This window comes from Dermacentor albipictus, chromosome 2 (genome assembly GCF_038994185.2).
Source record: "Dermacentor albipictus isolate Rhodes 1998 colony chromosome 2, USDA_Dalb.pri_finalv2, whole genome shotgun sequence".
Lineage (NCBI taxonomy): Eukaryota > Metazoa > Arthropoda > Arachnida > Ixodida > Ixodidae > Dermacentor > Dermacentor albipictus.
Window position 1 is genome coordinate 146,996,566 of NC_091822.1, and position 23,833 is coordinate 147,020,398.

A 23,833-nucleotide genomic window follows, 5' to 3' on the forward strand; every position below is an offset into this window, starting at 1 on the left:
GCTTCCGGACACAAAGTGTATACGCCCGCTTATACGCACGAGAAGGAATCGGCCAAGGTTTACCTTGGTATAACAGCAACATGCCCTTGTGTTTTCTTGACTTTGTCGCCGTTCCCTCCTTTGTCGGTGCAGAATACCTGCGTCCTTTATGGAAACGCGAGATGACGATATACCTGGAACTGTACGCCTTGATGCGATCGCACACAAATGCAGAGAGAAACAAACGAAACGAGAATGAGGAAAAAACAAATTTCTTTGGCGATGTTATCCATGCTCAGATTTCAGGAACGCTCAGTTCCATTCACATAACGCGTAAGTCCTCCTCCCATGCACTCGTCTCGTTCTGTATGGTTAAAGGAGAGCGGAGCCTGATTACCCGTATTGGCATACGCGCACTTGTGTGGCGGTGCTCGCACAATCCTCCGATATATATATATATATATATATATATATATATATATATTATGTGTGTGTGTGTGGTCCTTGTGGCCGTGTGCAGTAGTTCTCGTATAGATTTGAATTCGCTCTGGGCCTCCTGTTTCTTTGTGGATTAACAATGACCGGTCTGCATGGCCCACAGAGGGAGGCCTACCGGCAGGCAGCCCGTCGCCGTATGCCTTTGTGCCTTGCGACACGCCTCTGAGTGTGTGCCGAAAGGCGGGCACATTCGTGGGATCCTACGGGGGCCTTCTTTACCCGCATGGCAGTCGCTCTGCGACGAACGGAAAAACAAACAAAACAATGGCGACATGAACAAACAAGGTACAGGCTAAAAGGATGCGCTCCCACATAAGAAAGGTGTCCGTTTCCGCGAGGAAAAAGAAAGAAAAGACGAAGTGACAGCAGGAAAAGAAAAAGAGAGAAAAAGGAAGGAGACAGAATGAGAAATAGAATCGTCGGAGAGGCCGCCGAGAAACGGTAATCTTCGGAAGAATCAGAGCACATCAGCCACCGTCGGCGAGCAGGCACAACGGATGAGGTAGACGATGAAGCCTTGGCGCACGCTTGTCTCTGGAGCTTCGTCAGGGGCGCCTGCACTGGGCCCCGCGGCGTGAGACGGGGACGTCTCTCACGCTGAAATAGAGGATGGATGCCTTTGCCGCAGGAATTTCGTGTACACACAAGTGCGCGTGTGTGTGTCGCCTATATCTGTTTCTTTCTCGCTCTCTTTCTGTTCTTTTTTTTCGTCTTCCCATGCCCGATTCGTTCCGAGACGCTAAAGCAAACGTCACGGCGCTGCCCCCTTTTGGTTATAGATAAACCGCTCCGCGCGGCGCGGATACGCAACCTGCCTTTCGATAACAACAAGACGGGACCTTTCGTTGGTCGCTTCTTTCCGGGCACGGGCTTCTGGAAAGGAGGTGGCGCATTATATCGGTGAGCTCTTCTATTTGGATGGCAGAAATAGGTATAGGTAGCATTGGTTTGAGGCGCGGAAGGTCTCTGGTTCTGTTGAGGTCTACAAGGCGTCTCCCCCTTGACACATCAAGAGTATCGTCAACAAAGCAAGCAAGCCAAGCAAGCAAAGCAAGCAAAGCAAGCAAAGCAAGCAAACCAAACAAAGGACAGCAGAGCAAAGCAAATCAGAACAAAGCAAAACATCACAACATAGCACTATAGTATGACGTAGCGTAGCATAGCGTAACATCATAGTATAACGTGGCATAGCATAGCATAGCATAGCATAGCATAGCATAGCATAGCATAGCATAGCAACGAACTTGGGCACGGTGACTGTGTGTGTTGACAAAAAGAGGTAACTGGTAAAGAGCAAGCTGTCACATTTCAGAGCTAGTGCAAGGGATAGAAATCGAAGGGCATAAATAGTAAACAAAGCATGCGACTGGCACGACCTACTGGTTATGCGAAACCAGTGTTAGTTTAAAGCGGAGTCCAATTGTTGTGCTGGCCTTCTAGGGTAGGTCAAAGGCCCTTGTTAGAAGTTAGTGAGATTTCGGGCCTTTTTCTTTAAGGTGCTTTTATGCATACTGCTCTAATCGACGACCTTTATACTCAATTTTATTTGGTATTTGGCTCTGATGGTAATTTCCTTCTTTTTTTTGTCGCCCTCATCAGATAAGCTATACAGCAACGACTGTCGCGCGTTCGTGCCACTTTAGTGGTCCCATACACAAGGCCACCTGCTGTCGTTCTCATAGCAAGCGCGCCATACGCTTCCTGAATACGCGACATTTAGGCCGGAGGAAGGGCAGCACAAAGAGCCACGCAAGCAAGCATAAAGCACTGCCAACGCGGGTATAAAACAATCGTCTATTGTTTTCCTGGATGTACGTCCTTTGCGAATTTGTCTTTCGTGTGTTGTCACTGCACCGTGGGAGGTTTGACAACGTCAGAAGCAAACGCAGCTGCGGCGCGGTTTTTCGGGGGGAAAGAAAAGAAAAGAAAGAAACTGAAAGGACACGTCGCTCATCGAGTAGGTCGCGCTCGTATATTCACGTTTCGGAAGGTGCAGTTATTTCTCGTTTCGCCGCAACGCCTGCCCATGCGTTGAAAGCGTGACTGAGTTATATCATCAGAGATAACGACGATAAATTAAATGTCTTTGGCGTCTTTCCAAAGTGAAAGCTGTTGTGCCCCGCTTTCACTAGCTGCGCGATACGATAACGCGCACAGGACAAGCATGGAGACTGTACACTGTTTGGGAATCGTGTAACTGCTGTCTGGAATCTTTCTTCTTCGTTTCTATTTTAATTTTTTTTTTACTGCATATGTAGGTGCTTATGCGAGGCTGCCAGTCATTTGTACTCTTTTTTCTTTCTTTCTTTTTTGAAGGCGAGAACGTGGCTATGCGCGCGACGTCAGCTGCGTAAGCTATACGAGTTCCCTCCAGTGTACGCAACTCGTACCAAGAGGACCACCACCAAGTTTAGCGAGCAGTGTACGTTCAAGTGTACCCTACGCCCCACAAACAATTAATAAATCTATGTATACAGCCGCTGCAGCATATACTCAAGTGTTGTAAGTGATAGGTGTCCTTTAATCGAGGAATACAGGTTACGACGCATGCGCAGAATAACCACTTAGGGTCGATAAATGCGAGCAGCCCGCTTGAGTGAACGTACACATCACATGAACTCCTAAGTAATCCTTTATATATTGTGCTGATAGACTGTGTGCTGCACAAAGTAGTCTCATGAACTCGCTATTCCCCAAAGATAAATATAGAGAGAACGCAAGCGAAACCAAAAAAATAGAAAGCGGGGGCATCTCAGAGGTGTGTCTCCTACACCTATTCGTTGCACTTGATCGTTGTTGTATGTTGCTGTTCAGTGCTGTGTAGGGATTCCCGAGGCAGCAAGACGCGTGCAGGAGAATAGATGGGTGTTGAAGTATTAGCTGGTATAAGAACTTAGACTTGACATGCTAGAGTGGCAAGGTAAAAATATATAAAAAAGAAGGAAAAGAAGTACAGCAGTGGTGACGAAACGGCGATGGAACGTCTAAGGCGCGTTTCCTTGGTGTAGTTGTACGGCTAGTACACGTAGTTACGCGAACATGCAAAGTTTGAGAATTTCTGGTGCGAAAACGGACAGCCCTTTGTTCTTTCATGTGCTTCCCTTGTCTACTTGTATTCTATATAGCGCAAAAAAAAAGAAAGCAAGGAGTGAGGGCACGTTACATATCGTAAGTATTTTGCGGCGCAGTTGAAGCAACGTTCGCACAACGTTCGCGCAGGAAATTTTTTGCAACTGAAATGGATGTGTACGACATGCTTCTTCATCACGATGGAACATGGTTGTAACGGCGCGTTTTGAGGTCGGGACACAGAAAGAATGCACAGAGGACCACATTATAGATTCACACTAGATTCCTTCTGTGTCCCGTTTTCAAAACGCGCTGTTATAACCATGTTCCATCAAGCCAGCAACCAACTAGCCCATATAATTCTCTTAATTCTTTATCATGCATTGCTGTTTCGGTCCTTGGTCGTGTACTTGCCGATCCTCACAGCGTCACGATGTGCGCTATGCAATCGTTGAATACCCCCCCTCCCCCTTCTTCTTTTTCCCACTGTTGATGCGTTTGCTTGAACAGTTGAGAACACTTTCACAAGACACCCCCCCCCCCCCCAAAAAAAAAAAAACAAGACAGAAAACAGGGAAATATGGACGCAGCATTTTTGCTCATGACTGGTGGAGAAGCGCCTGCGCCACTCTTGCAGATGATTTCAGTAATAAAAGAGTAGGGATAGTGGGGGAAAGCGAATAAACAGCCTATGCGGGCGAAAAATGCTTCAGAGCTTCCTTACAAGGCACGTGATACACCGGAACGTGAAGCCTGCAAACGCACCAAACAACAGCAACACAGTATAGCTGTAGGGCGGATAACTTGCGAAGTAAACCGAAGGAGATCCCACCCGCGTCTGGGCTCCAGCCCGGCAGGAAGGCAACGCCACCTAACGCGCTACATGTAGGCCCTCTCCCAGGAGCTATAGCTGTGCCAAGGAGCTGGTATCATAAGATTAACAAGTGGGTGACAGTCAAAATCCTGGAAGTGTTCTGATTAGTCGGCTTGTATAGTGCTTGGGGACCGAATCCTCTCTCTGAGTAGGCCTTCACGTTTTCGCCCTGTAACGATTCAAGGGCACACCAAACGGCACCTTACTTGTCACGCAGCAATTGACCATCTTCTTTCAAGAGTCGAAATCGAACGCTCGAAGGCAAGTTGTCCCCGTATCAGCGCTTCACAGGTCTGCAAAGGCGACCGTCGGCTATGTTAAATTACAAGCGTGCGTCATCCTCGCGTCGCTTTAATGAAGCATAGTTCTGTAAGATTTCGCCGCTCATTTCGAATCACTATACTCTCCACAGACTTTAAACGTTCGTCTCGTAGTTGAGTGTGGTGATCCCGAATATTCTTTGCGATTCGAAGGCGCGAGAAATAAGCTTGTCAGCACTCGTCAACACCGAAGCAATCACTTCCTGTTGTTTCCTTCGCCTCTTGGTTTTATCCCTATATATGAGAGAGAGAGAGAGAGAGAGAGAGAGAGAGAGAGCAACTAACAAATATATCTTCCAGGCGAAAAACGGAAGACGAACTGACAATGAACTCGTATATACACGCGAACTAACGGCGTCGCCAGAACAGGAAGTTCACGGAGAGCGAGAAAAAACAGACGCAGAAGGTTAGCAGGGCGGTGTAGAGGGCCACATTATCGGTAGAGCTTGGAGCATGCACCTATTCCCCGAGTGTCCAGCAGGAAATGCGAAGCACAAGTAGAGTGTGCGGATCGAAGGAAGTAACAGAAAGCAAGGAGTAGTGGGAGGCGGCAGACAGGTATAGTAATGTCCAGTCCACGGTCCGAACATTCCCTTATCCCATGGAGTCGCCTGAGGCGGGAGTGGGCGCGGGAGGAGCGTATATTTGCCGCCTGTACGGCACCATCGGCGGTGATTTCGCCCCTCCTTTCTTCTAATTTTCTTTTTTCTTCTCTCGCGTAACTCCAGTGATGCGTCGTTGGCGGGGGAAGGGGGAGGGGGGCGAGTGCGCGCGCGTCCCGGGCCATTCTCTACGCTGCACTGCGCCGACTAAACACGATACTTGCGTCGACTTCTTTCTGTATACTCGGCGCCGAGGCTGGCTTCGCTGAAGCTGCGGCATCGGACTCTTCTCTCGAGGTTCCTGGGGCAGTTCGCCTCTGTGTGTGCCGCGTTTTCCTCTCCGCTGGGTTCCCCTTATCTGCCCGTTTCTCTGCCCCCGCAGATACGCCAGAGTCCTTCTCTTCTGTCTGGTATTTCTCTCCCTCTCTCTGTCTGTGGCTGTGTGGGTGTGCTTTTTTGCTTCTTTTTCCTCTGGCAACTTCGGTTCTTCGGCACCGACTCAGGCTGTTGAGACGGCGATAGATGTGCGGACACGAAAGAGGAACAGGAAGGCGGACGAGGGGGGTTGCCGGGTGGGAACAACGTCAGATGTGGAGCAGTGCGAAAACAAAAAGAAGGAAAGAAAGAAAGAGAGAAAGCAAGAAAGCGTGTGAACAGAAGAAACAAGAGGAAACAGCATCAATCAGAACCAGGAACGGCGACGGTGGCGGTGGCCAGTGCGAGGGGAAACGGGAAGAAGGGGGAGGGGGGAGGAGGGAGTAGGTGAGAGGCCTTGCCTCACGCCCCGCCGCGCATGAGAACCCCAAGACGCGTTGCATAACGTGAACCAGACCAGAAGCGCGCGGCTTGGCGGAAAGAAATGCAAGAAGGGGAAGGACGCATGTAAGGCCGGGAGGGCATACGAGGCACGTATACGTAATATGCACTTCCATTGATGCCAAGAGGGGGGCCTCGTTGAGGACAATGGAGTTGACCCCTTCGCAAGCCTCCTCACCACCTACCTTCGTTTCCGCGCCCCCATCTTTACCTTATACCCCTGCAACCCCTTACTTTATGGCGGCCCGGACGCTTCCCACCTTCTCCGAGCCGAGATTCGCATATAACTCGTGTACAATTGCAGCTCCGGCAGTTGTAGCTGTAGCGCGCTGTCATTCGGTGGTAGATTTCTTTTCTGTTACTTTTTTGTTTCTCTCCTTCTCTGTTTCGTGACGAGGTCATTTTTAGTTGAGGAAAGAAAACTCGCGAGATGAATGCGTACGCTTGGCGTGCTTTTCTTTCTTTTCTTTTTCGTTTGTCATCTCTCGCCATTATCGCCGAGAGCGTGACCTCCTCCGTTCTAGACACGTACGCTGTAAACACATGTTTAGTTCGCCGTAGTGCGAATCCACCGATCGCAATATTATTTCGGCAATTTTGAACGCTCCGAGGCATGAACGCAGATTGAATCGGGAGCTCGCTATGGAAGCATAACGAGAATGCAGTGTGTACATGTAAACTGCCAACTTTGAATGAATGTATACGTCGGCGATGTGGGTTCCGCGAACACTTCCAAGGCGAGCATTCAGGCCTTGTATAGAGAGCGAATGAGAGAGAAGGGCCATCAGCGAACGCCTTATTCGGAATATACACGTTGTTTGTGAAGGTCTTATAGTCAAGCCATCAACGTGCGCCTCTCGTTCACTTTCTCCTGCATCGTGCCTGCTCGTGCGTGGAGCGATATGAGCATTCGCTTGAAATGGTCGTCACTGCTAATGCTCTCGTTCCACGCGTGATGCCTAAACGGAGACCATGACAGTCGTTGTGAAGTACTAGGCCCGTATCCACGAAGCATTTTTTTTTTTCGCCAGAGTACCTAATTCGTAACAACAGATGCCGGGCAGTAGTGACAGCAAACGTGTCACTACACAAGGCGATCGCCCAACTGGCGAGGAGTTCTTACAAACGTAGAACTTGGTGAATTGCGACCTACGGTATTTTTGTTGTGCTTTGGGTGTATCTCTGTTTTACGCTCGTCGTAGTCTCGGCCTTAGTTAAGCATTATACTACGGGATTCGCTGCTTGAGCTTGCGACTTGTGTTGAACTTTTTTTTTTTTTTCAAGAAGCAGCAGCGGCAGCTGTCCTGCTCATGCTGGCGCTCAGGGATTTGCGCCTCGGTCCACCTGGTGTGTTGGGCGCAGCGCTGGGCTTTGTAATCGAAGGGTACGGGGTTCGATTGCTGCTTTTCTTTATTTTTTTCCTGGACTGTTGCCTGGTAATTGGGGGTGCGCTAGTTTTGGCAAGGTATTGAGAGAATGACCAGACCGGCAATTGCGAGATCAGCCAGCGAGATTCTGCGAGACTATGCGACGTCGAGTGTATCGGGGAATTCGTCGACACCTTGTGGGCTTTGCAAAAGCTTGGCAGACGACGCCTTTCAAGCTGCTTTTAAACATGTAAGCATTTCCTGCTTCAGCGTACCAGCATTTCCGGCAATCAAGAAAACCGAGGCTGCAGAATGTTATCTGCCCCCATGCTAAAACAAGCACACAGAGGAGGGGAATTCAAAGACCGCGCAACCTTCAAGTGCGTTTGTTTGCATTTCAGGCTTGTTTAAAGATGTCAGTCGAAGCCCTTATGGCACGCCCGGTAAGCAAACGTTGAAACGGCACATCTAGTTTGTCAACGTCTGTATTTGTGACAAAACAAATTCAGTGTTTGTTTTCTTCAATGCAACACACGGGGCACATATTTAAAACACTCGCTGTGCTTTCTTGGTTTTGGCGCGTGGTTTAGTACGTGAAAAAAAAGGACAGAGGAGAGACACCGGAGCTGGCCTCTCTCCTTTTTTTTTTTTCACGTACTAAAACTACGCGCCAAAACAAGAATGTACAGCAAGCCCAAGCACCAGCTTGCCCAAGAAAAATGTTCTTTTGGTATTTAAAAACCACTATTTTGTTGAAGGGAAGCAATAATTTCCATGTTCTCGAATTCTTTCAAAGCAACCAATAAACAGAAAATATTGTATCGAGCACCACAAACAACCGCCGCGTGTTTTAACAACATCAACAAAAAAGATTTATTGTCACACGCGGAGAACCAAACGGCTACAACAGTGGAGGTTATTAATTTTCTCGACCACCTGTGTGCTCTTGCAATAAATTAAAAAAACGATGGTTTACGAAAAGCTCTCAAAATATCGTGCGCTCATCCTCGGCTTATTTGTCAACCCTGCTCCCCCCCCCCCCCCCTATACCCCCGTACGTCGTCAGTCTTGCGTCCGACGAGAAAAAAAAAAAAACTTCTTTCTCCTCTGCGTTGGCGCATCATATGTGCATTCCTACAGCCGGCGGGTTCTCAAATACGGCCGGCATCCTCTCGTAGGGGTAAATCGGCCTCCTCGTTCCTTTCTTTTGTTTTTCTCGTTAGGATTCGAAATAAATCTCTGTCTCCGGAGGTGTGTCTGTTTCTATTAAGATGCCGCTACACGCGCACGCGCACCTATCGCACCGAGCGTCACATTCAAAGCCAACTAAAGAAAGAAAGAGAAGAGAAGAGAGAAGAGCCTCCGTGCATGTATTTACGTCTCGGGTGGATTAAAAAAAAACGAAATATACATACGCAGAACAAAAGCAAGATGGATTGGCGTGGAGCGGACCTGGCGACGAAAGCGGCTATATATTTGGCTTCCTCGCCTTTCTATTCGCGCGATAGAAGAAAAGAAATAAAGAAAGCGAGAGAAGACGAAGAACAAAGCGGCGCAAACAGAACCAACGAATGACAGAGCTAAAACGGGACAAAAAGGGCCATTCGTTTTTGCGTATTAATTACCCGGGTGCCGCTGCGGAAGCTCAGTGGGCATACATCATTTACACGGGACCGAGCGCCGGAGAGCGGGCGACGGCGCTTTCGGAGCGAAAGTATGCGTATGTGCTATATACTATACACCGTCGTTGACGGTCTTACGGTATACTGTATTCGTCGGGTGCAGTGGCGAAAGGGGGCGGCAAGAAAAACGCGGCCTCCGTCGTCGGCGTCGTCGTCTCTCCGCCCCTCAAAACGCAGCTGGCGGCGACACGGTGATATATCTGGCCCACATTATCCAAATGTTTATAAAACCCCTCTCTCTCTCCATCTCTCTCTCCCCACCCTGCCCGCACGCGCGCGCCTACTTCGGCGTCGGCGGCAGCGATGACTCGGATCGTAACTTCTGAAGAGCCACGATGCCCGCCCCGTGTGCGAGCTTAGGGTGTACGCGCTGCTGCACCGAGATTCTTTGCGCGTCGGTTGTGTGTGTATGTGGGAGGGGGGGAGGGAGGGGTAAGGGGGGAGGGGAGTGGGTTGAATCAAACAAAGTGCGGTGTGAGAATCGGCCGAAGGAGAGAGACGTGAAAAAGAGGGGAAAATGGAATAGATGCGAAGGGGCGTATACATCGAGGTATAGTTCGGCATATGTCTCGGCCGTTCTCACGGTTCTTATTCACCTCTCTCTCTCTCTCTCTCTCTCTCTCTCTCTCTCTCTCTCTCTCTCTCTCTCATTATAATTATATTCGTCTTCTCCTTCATCTTCTTTTGTGACGAAGGTATGACGCCTACATTGTTTTCTGGTGTGCGAAATTCGTTTCAGTGACAGCATACTGAAAGAAAGATTTATGTTAGTTTCCACAATATACTGCGTATAGTAACGCAAGAAGGGGCGACGTTCACCCGAAAGCAGCCCGAGGTCATTTAGAATGCCATGTAGAAGGCAGTGGCCATCGCCATGAGTGAAGCCGCGAACACGCCAACGAAGTCATGTACGCGTGGAGTGTACGTATAATAGTCGGCTCGCGTACGGCGATGGAGAGATGCCGTATTTCGTCAAAGCTGCAGATGTGTGCCCTTCCGATGGCCTTACACGCTACACGAAGGATTTGGGGCGAAATACTTGCATTACGTTGCGTAGCAAGCGTACGATAAGATCAGACAAACGCTACGCATTAAAAATGCAGAAGAGCAAACGTTTACATTGTTGCTTTATACTTTTGAGTAGTCCTATTGTTGACGACATTTAAGGTCGTCATATCGTGTGTAGGTAATGTGCCCGCATTTTGTATGCCTATTCATGCTATTTGTTGTTATTATTATTACTTTCAATTTTATTTGCTCAGCATATTATATATTTAGCGCTCAGTCGCTTTCCTTCCTCTTCTGTTACTTTCTGTTTATATTTTAGCTTATTCTTTCTTTCGTGCCTAAGATGTTTTGGGATAGCGTACCATTTAATAGCCAAAAGTCCTATCCTTCGCTGCTAACAGACAACTATAGCAAAAAGTAAAGGAGATCACGATTTCATTCCATCTCGCTTACGAATAGCATATGTCATAGCAGAGCTACAACACAAAGGAAAGCCTCTTGCGAAAGAAGAGTTGCACAAAAGCACTTTTATGAGCGAACGGAGACTCGACTAAGGAGGCGGCTAGACTGTTCGCCGGAGCGCCTGCGTCCACCTCCAACCACGAGGAATGCACAGAGACGAGATGCAGGAAAGTAAATTTATAAGGCGACAGGCGCATAGCATATCGGGTTGTTTGTCGGGGTACTGCTGTTGTTTTCTGGGACGATGGCGGTGCAAATCGAGATGAATGCGCTGTTCGAGTTGCCGTTCTGAAAGCCTCTACGAAGAAACGTTTGAGTCTGGAAGCGGCGCGCTAAGCGGGGTTAGTTCGTCGGTGTTTCTGTAATAGCTTTTCTTTTTGTTGTTGTTGTCCGGCTGCAGCTTCTTACTTTATTGTATGGCATTTCTAAAATTTGCAACGCTTTCTTATAGATGGGTAAAAAAGCATTAGTAAATGAGACGGATAAATTTCATTGGATAATACTACTTCAGGGTTAGATGAATATCTTTAGTTTGACTCGCCTTGGGTATAGTTTCTGACGGGTGGTCTAACGCTTACAGAGAGTGAGCGAGCTGTGTTCACAAATAGGTAAGGATTGGACGCTATTAGGAGTGAGTGAGTGAGTGAGTGAGTGAGTGAGTGAGTGAGTGAGTGAGTGAGTGAGTGAGTGAGTGAGTGAGTGAGTGAGTGAGTGAGTGAGTGAGTGAGTGAGTGTGTGTGTGTGTGTGTGTGTGTGTGTGTGTGTGTGTGTGTGTGTGTGTGTGTGTGTGTGTGTGAGTGTGTGAGTGTGTGAGTGAGTGAGTGTGTGTGTGTGTGTGTGTGTGTGTGTGAGAGTGTGTGTGTGTGTGTGTGTGTGAGTGTGTGTGTGAGTGAGTGTGTGTGAGTGAGTGAGTGAGTGAGTGAGTGAGTGAGTGAGTGAGTGAGTGAGTGAGTGAGTGAGTGAGTGAGTGAGTGAGTGAGTGAGTGAGTGAGTGAGTGAGTGAGTGAGTGTGTGAGTGTGTGAGTGAGTGAGTGTGTGAGTGAGTGAGTGTGTGAGTGAGTGTGTGAGTGAGTGTGTGAGTGAGTGAGTGAGCGAGCGAGCGAGCGTTTATTCTGAGCTTAACGTCACAGGTGGGTGTCAATCTCGAGGCCCAATAACATTGCCGTAAAGTAAGATACAAATGCATTTCTCCTGAACAAGAACTTTAAGCGGCGAAGCCCAGTATATTCTTTGTTGTCTCTATTAGAATACCTATTCGTTTGCCTTTTGCTCGCAAAACGCCTTTTCTGTCAACTTTTGTGACCTTTGTTTAGTAGCAAATTCCGAAGCTTGTGCTGCCGCTTTCTGCCGCCGAATGTGCGCACGCACTGGCATTCCCAAATTCAGTAAGATCGTTGCAGCTGCGCATAAACTGTTTCGATATTTCTTCACTCGTTCTTAACGTTGTAAACTCACTTTACATTCAATCAATCTTGTTGTTACGAACGCTTTCGGCCTGAACATTCCTAGGCTTAACTATTTATGAGAATGACTGTATTCGTCGCACTGTTTAGAAGCCACAAATAACTTCTGAAATTGAACGGATGGCGGCTACTATTTTATTTGCATTATTGTATGAGAACACAAGAAAAATACCATTCACAAATTACCTCTAAATATGTAAACGCGGCGTATCGCACTGGTCTGCTATCGACGTGTCATTTAAAGCGTGCACAACAATTTTATTAGCCGTCTTCAACAACGCAGATAATGACAACCTACTGCTTCGCTGTTGAAATGAAACATTCAAAACAGGGTTTGATCCAGTTGAAGCAGTACTTGGCTTTAACTAACTGGCCATATTTAGCTGTTTGGTATCGTGCTTCGTTTTTTTTCTATATGTTATGTACGAAATGACGTTGTACGTACATTCTAAACCCTTGCAAACTCGTAGAAATTCAGTCGTACTTCTATTGACATTTTGTTGACTTTAGTCGACTTTAAATTACATGTTACATGTTTAAATTACATGTTATTTCTGCAAGGTATGTTTCTACCGCATACGCATTTGGGTTGGTAACGCAGACAAGGATGCACTTAACGCTACCTTGCGTGAAAATATTTTCCTATCGGTAAGTTTATTTTGCGTGTTGTTTAAATGTTGCAAAAAGGTCAATAAAATACGTCTTACAGCCTCAACTTCACGTTGACAGTTGTATCGCGATCATGTCGTGAAAATGCTGAATCAACGAACAGGCGCAACAACTTTTCCTTCTCGCTGCCTGCGCGAGGTCTGGCGTCGGGGGCATGGTGATGCCCGCACGCACGCAAGCGCATACTTTCCCGCTCAGCACTGCATCGCTCGTGTAACAAATGGAGCGGTCACAGTCTCGGCGCCGAGACCCCCAATTAGGGACGCGACGGTCAGGCCGCACTGGCCATATGTCATGTCCGAAGTGGCTTCCGCGTTATTTTAGCGGTTCGGGAAGGGGGGGGGGAGGGGGTGAAGGAGGGGGGAGCCGCGGAGGGGCCGCGACGCTGAGAGACTGCCTTGGCGACACAGATGAAGAGTGTATCGCCGGCTGCTGGCGCCCATGGCACGATTTGACGGGATTTCGCGCCGGATGCGTGCAACGCGAGTCTCTTGTGAACGATTAATGCGTTACGAATTAGCAGAGCGCCTCCGCTATTTGTGAAATAGTGTGTGTGCGGCGGGGGGGGGGGGGGGGGGCAGGAATTCTAATAACTTTTTGCTCTTTTTCGCACGACGACATACATGCATTCACGTTTAACGAATGCAACAACGACGACGAAGACATCAATCAATCAATCAATCAATCAATCAATCAATCAATCAATCAATCAATCAATCAATCAATCAATCAATCAATCAATCAATCAATCAATCAATCAATCAATCAATCAATCAATTTTTTATTATTTTGCTCGGGAAAAGACACGCAGCCTTCGTTCTGGAGCACTTAAAGAGTAATACACAAGACAATATACAAAGAAGACAAATGTGGTAGACAAAGCAACGTGAGGTAGAGCACAAATGAGGTAAAAGAGAACAATGAGGTGGGCGAAAAGGGAAATAATCATACAACATGATTATCGACACACGTACAGAACACAGAAAAGGAACTCTGAAATATGTCAGTAAAGGCAGAATAATTATTAATGTTTTTTTTCTGAGTCGAGCCATAAACAGTGACTGTGGCATCGAGGCCGCGCAGAAAACGCGGAATGCTGCCTAGTACACTTTCGCGACACGCGAAATTGTACGAGATCAACGAGCTTTAGGCAATGTATAAGGCCATGGACCACATTATAGAGGAACAAAAAGTCTGATTTGATACGTCTCGATCTTAGAGCTCCGAGTTTAGGTACACTTGAAAGGTTTGGGCAATGGTCGCGAGAATGACAGAATCGGTACTTGAAAATACATATTACTTTATTCTGGACGCGATCGTTCGAGTCAGAATTAGGTTTGCACGTTCCGCCCCAGACTACGGAGGCGCACTCTAGTAGTGGAAGGCACACAGTAGAGCACAATTTCAGAAAGGCAGCAGGGGAGTCATTCTATGTACGACAAACAATACCAAGAGCGCAAATGGCACGTTGTTTCACACATTTAGCGTGTGAAGAGAAGCATAGAATTTTGTCGAAGTACGCATCAAGATCTTTCATTTCGTCGACCTTGGGCAATGGAGCATCACGAAGATGTGCACGAAAATTGAAGACGGCGAGTTTCTCGCGTATAACTTAATAGCATAGTTTTGGAAGGAGTGGCTTAATCTCTGTGCACCAGTTTGAGAGCGAGACATCCTTTTTGGAGGTCAATATACAGTCGGGAACACTGTCGATATACTTAAATAGCATTAAGTCGTTAATGCGTTCCTCTATAGCGTTCCGGCCAGCTCCTGATTTCTTACGAAACATTGTTTTGTATGTATACTGTAAAGGCGTCGTGAATCCGGGCCTACAGACAATATTATGCTTCGAGCTCCCAAACTTGGCGCACCGCAAGAGGTTTCCACGTCGTTTCTACACGCGCCTCAAAAGCGAGTGAGCGCTTAACGCAAGTTTAACTTAGCCTCCCCCTTCCCCCCACCCCCAAATCCATTCATTTTCAACGTAAGCCTCACGAGGCAAGGCGCGATTTGTCTCAGTTGCGCCTGTCGTTTTCTCCCGGACATCCAGCCATACTCACGCTGTATACGCACGCGTGCGTAGTCACTTTATGTGGCCGCGACGCGACGGCGTTAACCCAGGCAGCAGTAGACAGATTTAGTTTAGCGTTTGCAACCAAGCGTAAACGCATCACGTACTTAACGAAATAGCGTTGTCATCCCCGCGCATGCTCTGAGCGTTATTGGGTTTGTGCGGTTTACGCGCGCTACGATAACGTACGTTATTTGGCGAGTTTAACATTCGAATGTTTAACGTACGCTAAGAAATGGCGTTGTCGAACATGGCGGCACCCCACGGCTCCCGCTTCAGCCTGAATTCTCGTGATGGCTGCGCTCCGACTCGCGTTGATGGCCAGTAACTATTGAAATGAGCTTTCGCTTTCTATAAACTCACCTGAAACGTCAGTTATGAGCGCATCGCGCGTCCATTTTCTGAAATCGTTCGGCGATTCCGGCGCCCGTAGGCCTAACGAGACGCGCCGGCATAGCAACAACGGGATGCTCGATTGTCTTGGCTTGAATACGTTTGGCACGAGGCAACAGACGGCGCCCTGTTTTATAACGTCTTCCTTACGCATAACTGCGAGTCGGCCTAGTTGGAATTGACTCATCTGCGCACAAAAAGTTTTAAGTGAGTCTTCCTTAGGTTTGCGTTCCCCGTACGGCAAACTAAATGTCTTGAAAGGACGCACACCATAACGCCTCGTAAAGTTGATTACGTTTAACGTACGCAAGCCGACAAACGCTGTTTTAAAGCTGTCTAGTGTCGGGAGCCGTGATCGCCGTATAGTAATCCGAAACACTCGCGAGGTGCGAGTTGTCGTGCTCATCGACGCGCGCGCGGCAAGAGGGGGGGGGGGGGGGGGGAGCGAGGAGGAGGAGGGAGCGTCAGCGCACGCACCTGCGTCTGAATTAACGCGAATCGCGAGCGTTTCTCTGCGCCGCGATTTATGACCACGTGTATACGCGTGCTGGCTGCTTCCATAGAAACTGTCTCTGTGTCACCAACTCGAAGCGAGTTAGGCCGTTGTCCGCCGGTCGCTCTGAAACACCGCTTTCGAGAACGTGTTCGCTTCTTCGCTTATGCGGGGACCCGCCGTGGTTGCTCAGTGGCTATGGTGTTGGGCTGCTGAGCACGAGGTCGCGGGATCGAATCCCGGCCGCGGAGGCCACATTTCGATGGGGGCGAAAACACTCGTTTACTTAGATTTAGGTGCACGTTAAAGAACCCCAAGAGGTCGAAATCTCCGGAGTCCTCCACTACGGCGTGCCTCATAATCAGAAAGTGGTTTTGGCACGTAAAACCCCATAATTTTTTATGCGGGAACTAACTGCGTGGACTGTGACGAGTCAACCGCGGATCAAAGTGGCCAAGTTCGATTAGGTGACGGTCCTGAACGATGTGACGAGTAGGAGAAGCGAGTGACAGTGACCGGCTACTCAAATTCTTCCTGTCTCGACGTCTTGCTTTGTTTGTCTCTGATTCGTAATTTGGCCACCCATTTTTTCCTGGTTATGTTGTCACGTTTTCGAGCTTTCTTTCTTTTTTTTGTGATGATTATGATTAGCCGTTACAAGCAGGGGAAATACATTGGAATATATACAAATCGCAGGTACAAATACGTCTGAAACGTATGTGAAACTTTGACATCAATATAATTCAACGAGAGAAGCACTTAGAATAAAAAAAAAAGAAAGGACAGCGCTATACTGAAGAACACTGAATGTACTTTGGAGTTCGTCTTGAGGATGAAACGGCTAAATTTTCTTGTAATGCCGCGACTACAACTATGCGTGAACTAGTACAATGTGCGTAGTATCTTAAGTTTAGTAGTACCAGAGCAAAATAGAAGAGGAAAATTGTGCAAATTAGGTGCGGGTAAATTGCTCCTCAAGAACGTCAATCGCGCTAAGTTTGTTGTCTTGAAATGAGGTCAATTTGAGGTCGTAAATCTTCCTTGTATAACGATTGAGCTCACGCAAACGCCAAAGTGCTTAATGACGCGCGTTTTCTGTAGTCATGCTGATAGTTTGCAGATGAAAAATAACGGATGTGCGAGAGAGAGAGAGAGAGAGAAAGAGAGAAGGAAATTTTATAGAAGCCTGCGAGAAAGCGGGTCATCCCGCAGTACTGCAAATCTCTCCAAATTGCGGTGGGCAATTGGAGAGAACAAAAATACTACTTTATAATAATTTTCGAGTTAAATAAGAAGAGAAATTTTCTGCACACTACTTCTAAATATCCTTTTTTGTGCGCGCACGTGAGAGGGACAAAGCGATTACTGTGAAGGGGGGGACGAAGCGGGCGCTAATGACTGTGGGTGCAAAAAGTGAAGCTTTAACGGTCCACTTGCGCATGGAATGAAAATGAAAGGAAACGGAAGCAAAAAGCGATCTCAGCAGCTAAGAGACACAAATACAAACGCGCCAACTGAAGCTTAAGACAGTCTCGCAGCGCCTTTCTTGTCGGTTCTTTTTTTTTTTTGCGCTTTTCGTCTGGCCGGCCCCAGTGCCTAATTCCACGCAGTACCGTGAAAAGCTTATATCGTGTGCGAAGGCAGTATTCGCCGTGGGTGAAATCTTACTGCATGCCCCGAGTTCTTCGACATGTTCGACGTCAGCAAACTCCCAAGAGCTGCGCAACATTTTCTTATTCTCATTATCAAGGCCACTCACTCTGCTAGCAAAGAAGGGGTGAAAATACTAAATGGGGAATAGAGGAAGGGGGAGTGGCGCTGAGATGCTTTTTTTGTGAAAACGCCTATACAGCTCTGAGGATCCGCGTGTGCTAATGGTGGCAAAGATCCATAAAATTCGGTGTAAAATTCATAATTTTCTTTTCTTTCCGATTGCGCCTTCTCCGTCCAAACTAGCATTTAACGTGCTTCTGAATAGCTTATCCAGAAAGCCAGTCATTATCATCATCATCATAATCATCATCAACAACAACAAAAGTGAATACAGCAACTTCAATATACAGAAGGTGAATTCAAGACGCACATGTACAGTGCGAAGAGCCGAACCTAACATAAAGGCTGAACCATAAGTCGTACAGAGCAGCACACACACACATATATATATATATATATATATATATATATATATATATATATATATATATATATATATATATATATATAACGGCCAGTGGCGCGGCAATTTTGCGCGCATTTGCGGGCTTCTTTCCCGCTCGGAAAAACCCTTTACGTAGAACACATTGAGCAACAGAAATCTGTGTTTGGAGTTTTTCATGTGCCTCTACAATTATTTCATTGACACTTTTATCTAACTATAATATTTTAGAAGTTGAATAATTAATTAGGACTAGTGATGTGATTAGGTAGAATGAAAAAAAATTGTTTAAGTACTTGCAAGCGACCGCAAACAACACAACCATCGTTGTGTCCAGCTACGTGGCATTCGCTTATTTTGAAACTCTGGCTAAAGTTAGCTGGGACACCCTGTATACAGTTGCGTCGCTGCAGGTGGCATGCTTAACTTCCGTGCATCGCCATGATCACAAACTTCTAAAAGTGTGACTGAGTGCCTATCCCTAAGTCGTATACGTGTTACCACTGATCGGCTAGTCCAGTCTCAAAAAAGTGCGTGAAGGAGTGTTATTTCCGAAGCGGGCTTCAGCACCAGGTTACTTGAATCGGTACGGAATGCTACGTCTTAGCGCAATGACCCATTTGCGCGTTAAATGTCATGTGCAGTATAGCGTGAACAGCAGTGACAAGATGTCTTAAGCGTGCGGTGCATTTCCCATTTCTTAACTCTCTTTTCAGCGTAACTCGCTTTTCCTAAGTGAGTTATGCTGCTGAGATGACTCCGGTGCTTACGTGTGACGCAGTGTATATACTGAGATAGCACTGTGCGTTAACGGTTGTAACGAAACATTATGCATCGCAATCCTCATTTCATTCAAGCCACAATTCAGCATTGTTAAAGCGACCCAGTCGAACGACCCTAACGGCCAAACCACATGTACGCTTGCCGGCGTGTTTACGCATGCGCAGTTGATGCGGAACAGGCCGTACGCGTCCACACGCGGCGATAGCACAGACATTTGTTACAAACAGGAATGGAAGCTCGGTGGCCTTGCTTTTTTACGCGCCCGGTTACGAAGCTACGGCGTTATATCGACACTCAGTGAGGTAGATTTATGTGAAAGCGAGAAAGTGCTTGTCTCTTTGTTTTTTACTTTTTTAAATATTATTTTACGTTCTGCGCTGCCCTACCGACTCTAAGAATAAAACAGTTGCGTGTATCGATATTTAAACGTTCTGAAACACTGTCAATAACAAAGTACGAAACCATGTCTGTCAAAACGGCTGTGAGTGAGCCAAGTGGGCGCGCGTCTATTGTGGGTTCAAGCCGCCATTCATCTCAAAGCGCGGCAAACGCAAGGCGCGTGGCTGCTTTCCACCCCACCCCTTAATTTTTGATATTTCTGTCTCTCCTTAACCCCTCCTCCAAAGCAGGCTAGCAAACCGGATGTATGTCTTCCGGCTAACCTCCTTGCCATTCGCACTTTATTTATCTCTCTCTCTCTTTCACTTAACGATGTTGAGAATCCGGCGACATATTCGTGGACAAGATTTCGAATACTGTAATAATTCAGTAATCATCGAACGGAAGACATGGAATGCGCACTACAGTGCTGCACGCAATAGACTGAGTACAGCATAGCGCGTCTTACAATTGCAATTAAATAAGGGGGGGGGATAGAAGTATGAAAGAAAACATGAACGAAAAGATAGCCGAGAAACAGAAATAACGAGCACGAAAGCGGTCAGCATGCGGCTCGCAGGGAAGCGTTGCGGACACGTTCTTTTCTCCCCGGAACAAACGGGGCCCCGCGGATAGCATGAGGAATGGTTTTATAATAAGACAACGGGGCGGAAGAATTGGAGCGGGCTCGGGGAAATGAGACAAAGGCAGTTGGGGGCGAGAGAGAGCGTCTTATTTCTTTTTTTCTCCTCTCCTTCTTGATTCAGAGAGAATGAATCTGAATAACGAAGGTGTTTAGCAAAATAGGCAGCGAAAGAAAGAAAGAAAGAAGAGAAAAAGGAAAGAAAGAAAGAAAGAAAGAAAGAAAGAAAGAAAGAAAGAAAGAAAGAAAGAAAGAAAGAAAGAAAGAAAGAGGAAAGAAAAGCTTGATTGCGGAAACGTGAAGCGGGGCCCAACTAAAATGTTGAGCCAGTAGAAAGGCGTTCCGTTATGCTGCTAGGCCGCGAGAAGACCGAAAGAAACCCTCTTGGAGATATAAACGTGTGCATAGAATCCCGGAAGAGGGTAAAATTTATGAGCAGGGGTGGTATGTATATTATACGTATACGTATGGTCATACCGTATACAGCAATCATGTTTGCTAGGACACTTTAAAAATTAAGAAGTAAACCGTTAGCTTAGCTAGTATAAGTATAAAGGGACGATTTTGTTCAGCAGGATTAGTTGACGGAAGCATGAAGTCTTGTTGAGATACCCATTGTCAGCTGAATAAAGAGAGTGAGCGTAGACGTTGAAATGCGATATCTAAGATGCTCGAACATTTAGATAAGTAAATGTAAAGATGTCGTAACAATAAGATAAAAAAAATGACATTCCGGGGCCGGAGCTATCAAACGCTGTCAAGATAAACGACTTGTTACATGTATTTGTTTATTATAAATGTAGAAAATTGCGGAGGTAGACGTTCATATGGCCAGCTATCTAAAAAAGTTATCTCGGGCAACAATAACTTCAAAAGCAAAAAAAAAAAAGAACAGAGAGAGGTCTCGCACACCCCAGACAAACAAATACAACTCACAACGTGGCCTAGCTTGCCATGCCTCTACGTATAAATAAATGAATGAAAAGTGGAAAAGTGAAAAGCGAAAATAAATGAACAAATGAAAAGCATCTGGAAGAGTCATTCAACAGGCACACAGGTCGTTTCATGCATGCCTACGTATACGCGACTTTGGCACTTTACAACAACGACAACGACCAGAACAACAACAAACAACAATGACAAATCCGTGTACCTGGAACGCACCCGACGCATTTAACCTATTGACATTATATGAGGAGACGTTCGCGCACAAATACGGCGCCAGCTACTCCTCGTCTCTTGCAATATCTGGTACGTGCAAAATACAGTTGCAGCACAAAACGTAGCTGTATGTATGTATGTATGTATGTATGTATGTATGTATGTATGTATGTATGTATGTATGTATGTATGTATGTATGTATGTATGTATGTATGTATGTATGTATGTATGTATGTATGTATGTATGTATGTATGTATGTATGTATGTATGTATGTATGTATGTATGTATGTATGTATGTATGTATGTATGTATGTATGTATGTATGTATGTATGTATGTATGTATGTAGATGTAAATCACATAGCTGCAACAAGGCTGCAACAATGTTGCGCCGTCATGCACGTCAGAACAACACGACGAGATTAGAGAGAGGCGCTAAACGCGGCCGTGGCCCTAACAGTTGATGCTTGTTCTAAGTATTTAGTTTTCTCACTTCACAAACCTGACGCTCACGTGCTGTACGCGTATACCGCATGTACCGCACGTGTATCTCGGAAGCGTAGTGAATTCGTGTTTTTATTATTTCTTTGTTCTCATGGTTTTCCTTTTTTAACTTTTCTTTTACGGGTTCCTCCATAGCGCGACGTTAAACTCGGCAAAAATCTGGAGGCGGCGGGCCAAGCGTGGCAAGAGCAACAACCGCAGGTGCGACGGCGATTGCGTTGGTGTCTGCGGCGGCGGCGGCAGCGAGGATAGCGGAAATTAATGAACTGTTCTGGTGAAAACGACAGCGTAGGAACGACGGCAGGAGTTGTTGCTGCGGGAGGAGAAATTATGCCGGTCCTTTCTCCCTTCTTTTCTTTTATCATTCGCCATTCCTTGCGTGAAGCGCTGCCTCCTAGCAAGAAGCGGGGGAGGGAGGATATATATGTATATGTGTATTATATATATATATTACTTGGAAGAGGGCGCTTGTGTCGTTTGTTCGATGTTGTAGCGCGTGCCTCGCCGTCGCTTTTGCTGTAGCACGTGACTCTTCCAGTGCCACCCACGCTCCGAGTTCTTTGTGGATCTTGAATAAAAGTAGCGGCAAGGAAGAAGCGTACGGAATTTTTTTTTTCCGGCCGAGTTTGCCTCTGGTCGGGTGCATCATTAGAGCAACTTCGCGCTCTTGGCGTTCGCGAGACATCCTCCTCCTCCTCCTCCTCCTCCTCCTCCTCAAGGTGCTGGCGGTTGTGGTCGCCGAGTCGTAAAAGCGAAAGAACCTGCGCGAACGAAAAAAACAAAACAAATAAGAAAAACTAGTAAAACGCACGGCACGACGCGGAAAAGGTGAAAGTAAGCGCGCATTGATTAATTGCGTCGGGAAACCGCAGTTTCGCGAATAGTTGCGGCCGGAACCGGAAAGCTGGGCCACAGAATTGCAGTGCGCAGGTGAATCGGAGTGCGCTTATTATTATTATTATTATTATTATTATTATTATTATTATTATTATTATTATTATTATTATTATTATTATTATTATTATTATTGCCGTTTTCGATGTGGGCGGAATGCGAAAACACCCGTGTGATTAGATTTAGGTGCACGCTTAAAGAACCCCGAGTGGTCAAAAGTAATCCGCACTTCCCCACTAAGGCGTGCCTCATAATCAGGTCGTGGTTTTGGCACGGAAAACCCCATAATCTGATTTTAATTTTTGCGGTTTGGCTCGTAAGAGATGTGTACCGTATTTGACGACGCTTCGAAATGTGGCTTTTTGTTGGAGCGGAAAGCAGTGAGATGTCGCGGAATTACAGTGCAGTCTACTGTTCTTTCCAGGCAGCTTTCGATCAACTGGACTACCTTTTTCCGAGTAAATAATTACTCGCACCGTGGCCACATCCGTTGATGGCGCAAAATGCTATTCGCGCACTACAGTGCAATTCTTGAAGTGCACTGGACTTCAGCAGTAATCGTTTATGGTCGTCCAGTGCATTCGCTAGCGTGTGTGCGGTGCCCACTCTCTGTTCCTATTTCTACTCCCCTTTTACCTTGCCACCACTGTAGGGTAGCATACGGCACGCCTGTCTGGTTTATCTCGAAGTTTTCTTATGCTTGCTTTCTCTCTCTCTCTCTCTCTCTCTCTCTCTAATTGGCATGTATTGGGCACTCTCTTTAGGCTGTACATTCGAATAAACATTTCTTATTGAACATTTCGTACGACTTCTCTGTGTTTGCTAAACACGGAGATAAGACCAGGGGCGTTATAACGTAAAACTATTCCAAACTTTTCTATTCCAATTCTGAAGTCAGCCCTCTGCGATTGGTAAAAATTTTTTTGGGCCAGTCACACTTCACCTGTCTGTCATGCGACGTCACGAAAACAGCGATAGCTCACCATCTGATATAACGTGTACGCAATGATTATGCACAATTTGGCCAAATAAATGAAAAATAGTTATTTCTGATTCGACGCCTTTTCGCCATTAGCCCTCGGCTATTGGTCAAAAGTTTTTGGGCTGCTCCCGCTTCACCTGCCTGTCACACGACATCACAAAACCGCAAAAGCTCGCCGCGTCAAAGTGACGGCTACGCGTTAAAGGTGCATTAATATGTCGAATAAAACTGAATTTTCTTTTGAATAGCCGCAGGCTGCCCCGTTCCGAAAGGAATAAAAGATGGCTGCCGCCGATCGCTGATGTACTGGCTACTCGCACCTGTCGGAGAGCATGGGTTTATTTGCGTATAATAAAACTTATTGTGTGGCCGTGTAAGGTTTTCGAACACTTTCGGAACGTTTAAGGCCGCGTTCTGCCAACTATTCTTTGCTGAGGATCCGTTTTAGTGTCATTCTTAAGCTTCCGTTACATGCCACCGCGATTTTCGACCAAACACCGCCAGCTAAGTAAGGGAAAGCGGACCAATCGCATACGCCGGCACCACTCTCTTCATCCTGTTATCG

The 23,833-nt window shown here is 46.7% G+C and overlaps 1 protein-coding gene across 6 annotated transcripts in view; it reads left to right on the forward strand.

Moving 5' to 3' along the window:
• The window catches only part of LOC135904617 (sterile alpha motif domain-containing protein 11-like), a 523,025-nt gene that overhangs the window by 154,814 nt on the left and 344,378 nt on the right, over nucleotides 1-23,833 (forward strand). Inside the window, exon 1 of one of the 6 annotated variants that reach the window (XM_070534067.1) lies at nucleotides 21,580-21,728. The exons of the other annotated variants lie outside the window; for them this stretch is intronic. Within the exon in view, the coding sequence (XP_070390168.1) occupies nucleotides 21,654-21,728 (75 nt within the window). The 5' untranslated portion in view covers nucleotides 21,580-21,653. Of the gene's footprint in view, nucleotides 1-21,579; nucleotides 21,729-23,833 lie in introns of those variants that run through there. 6 annotated transcript variants of the gene reach the window in all.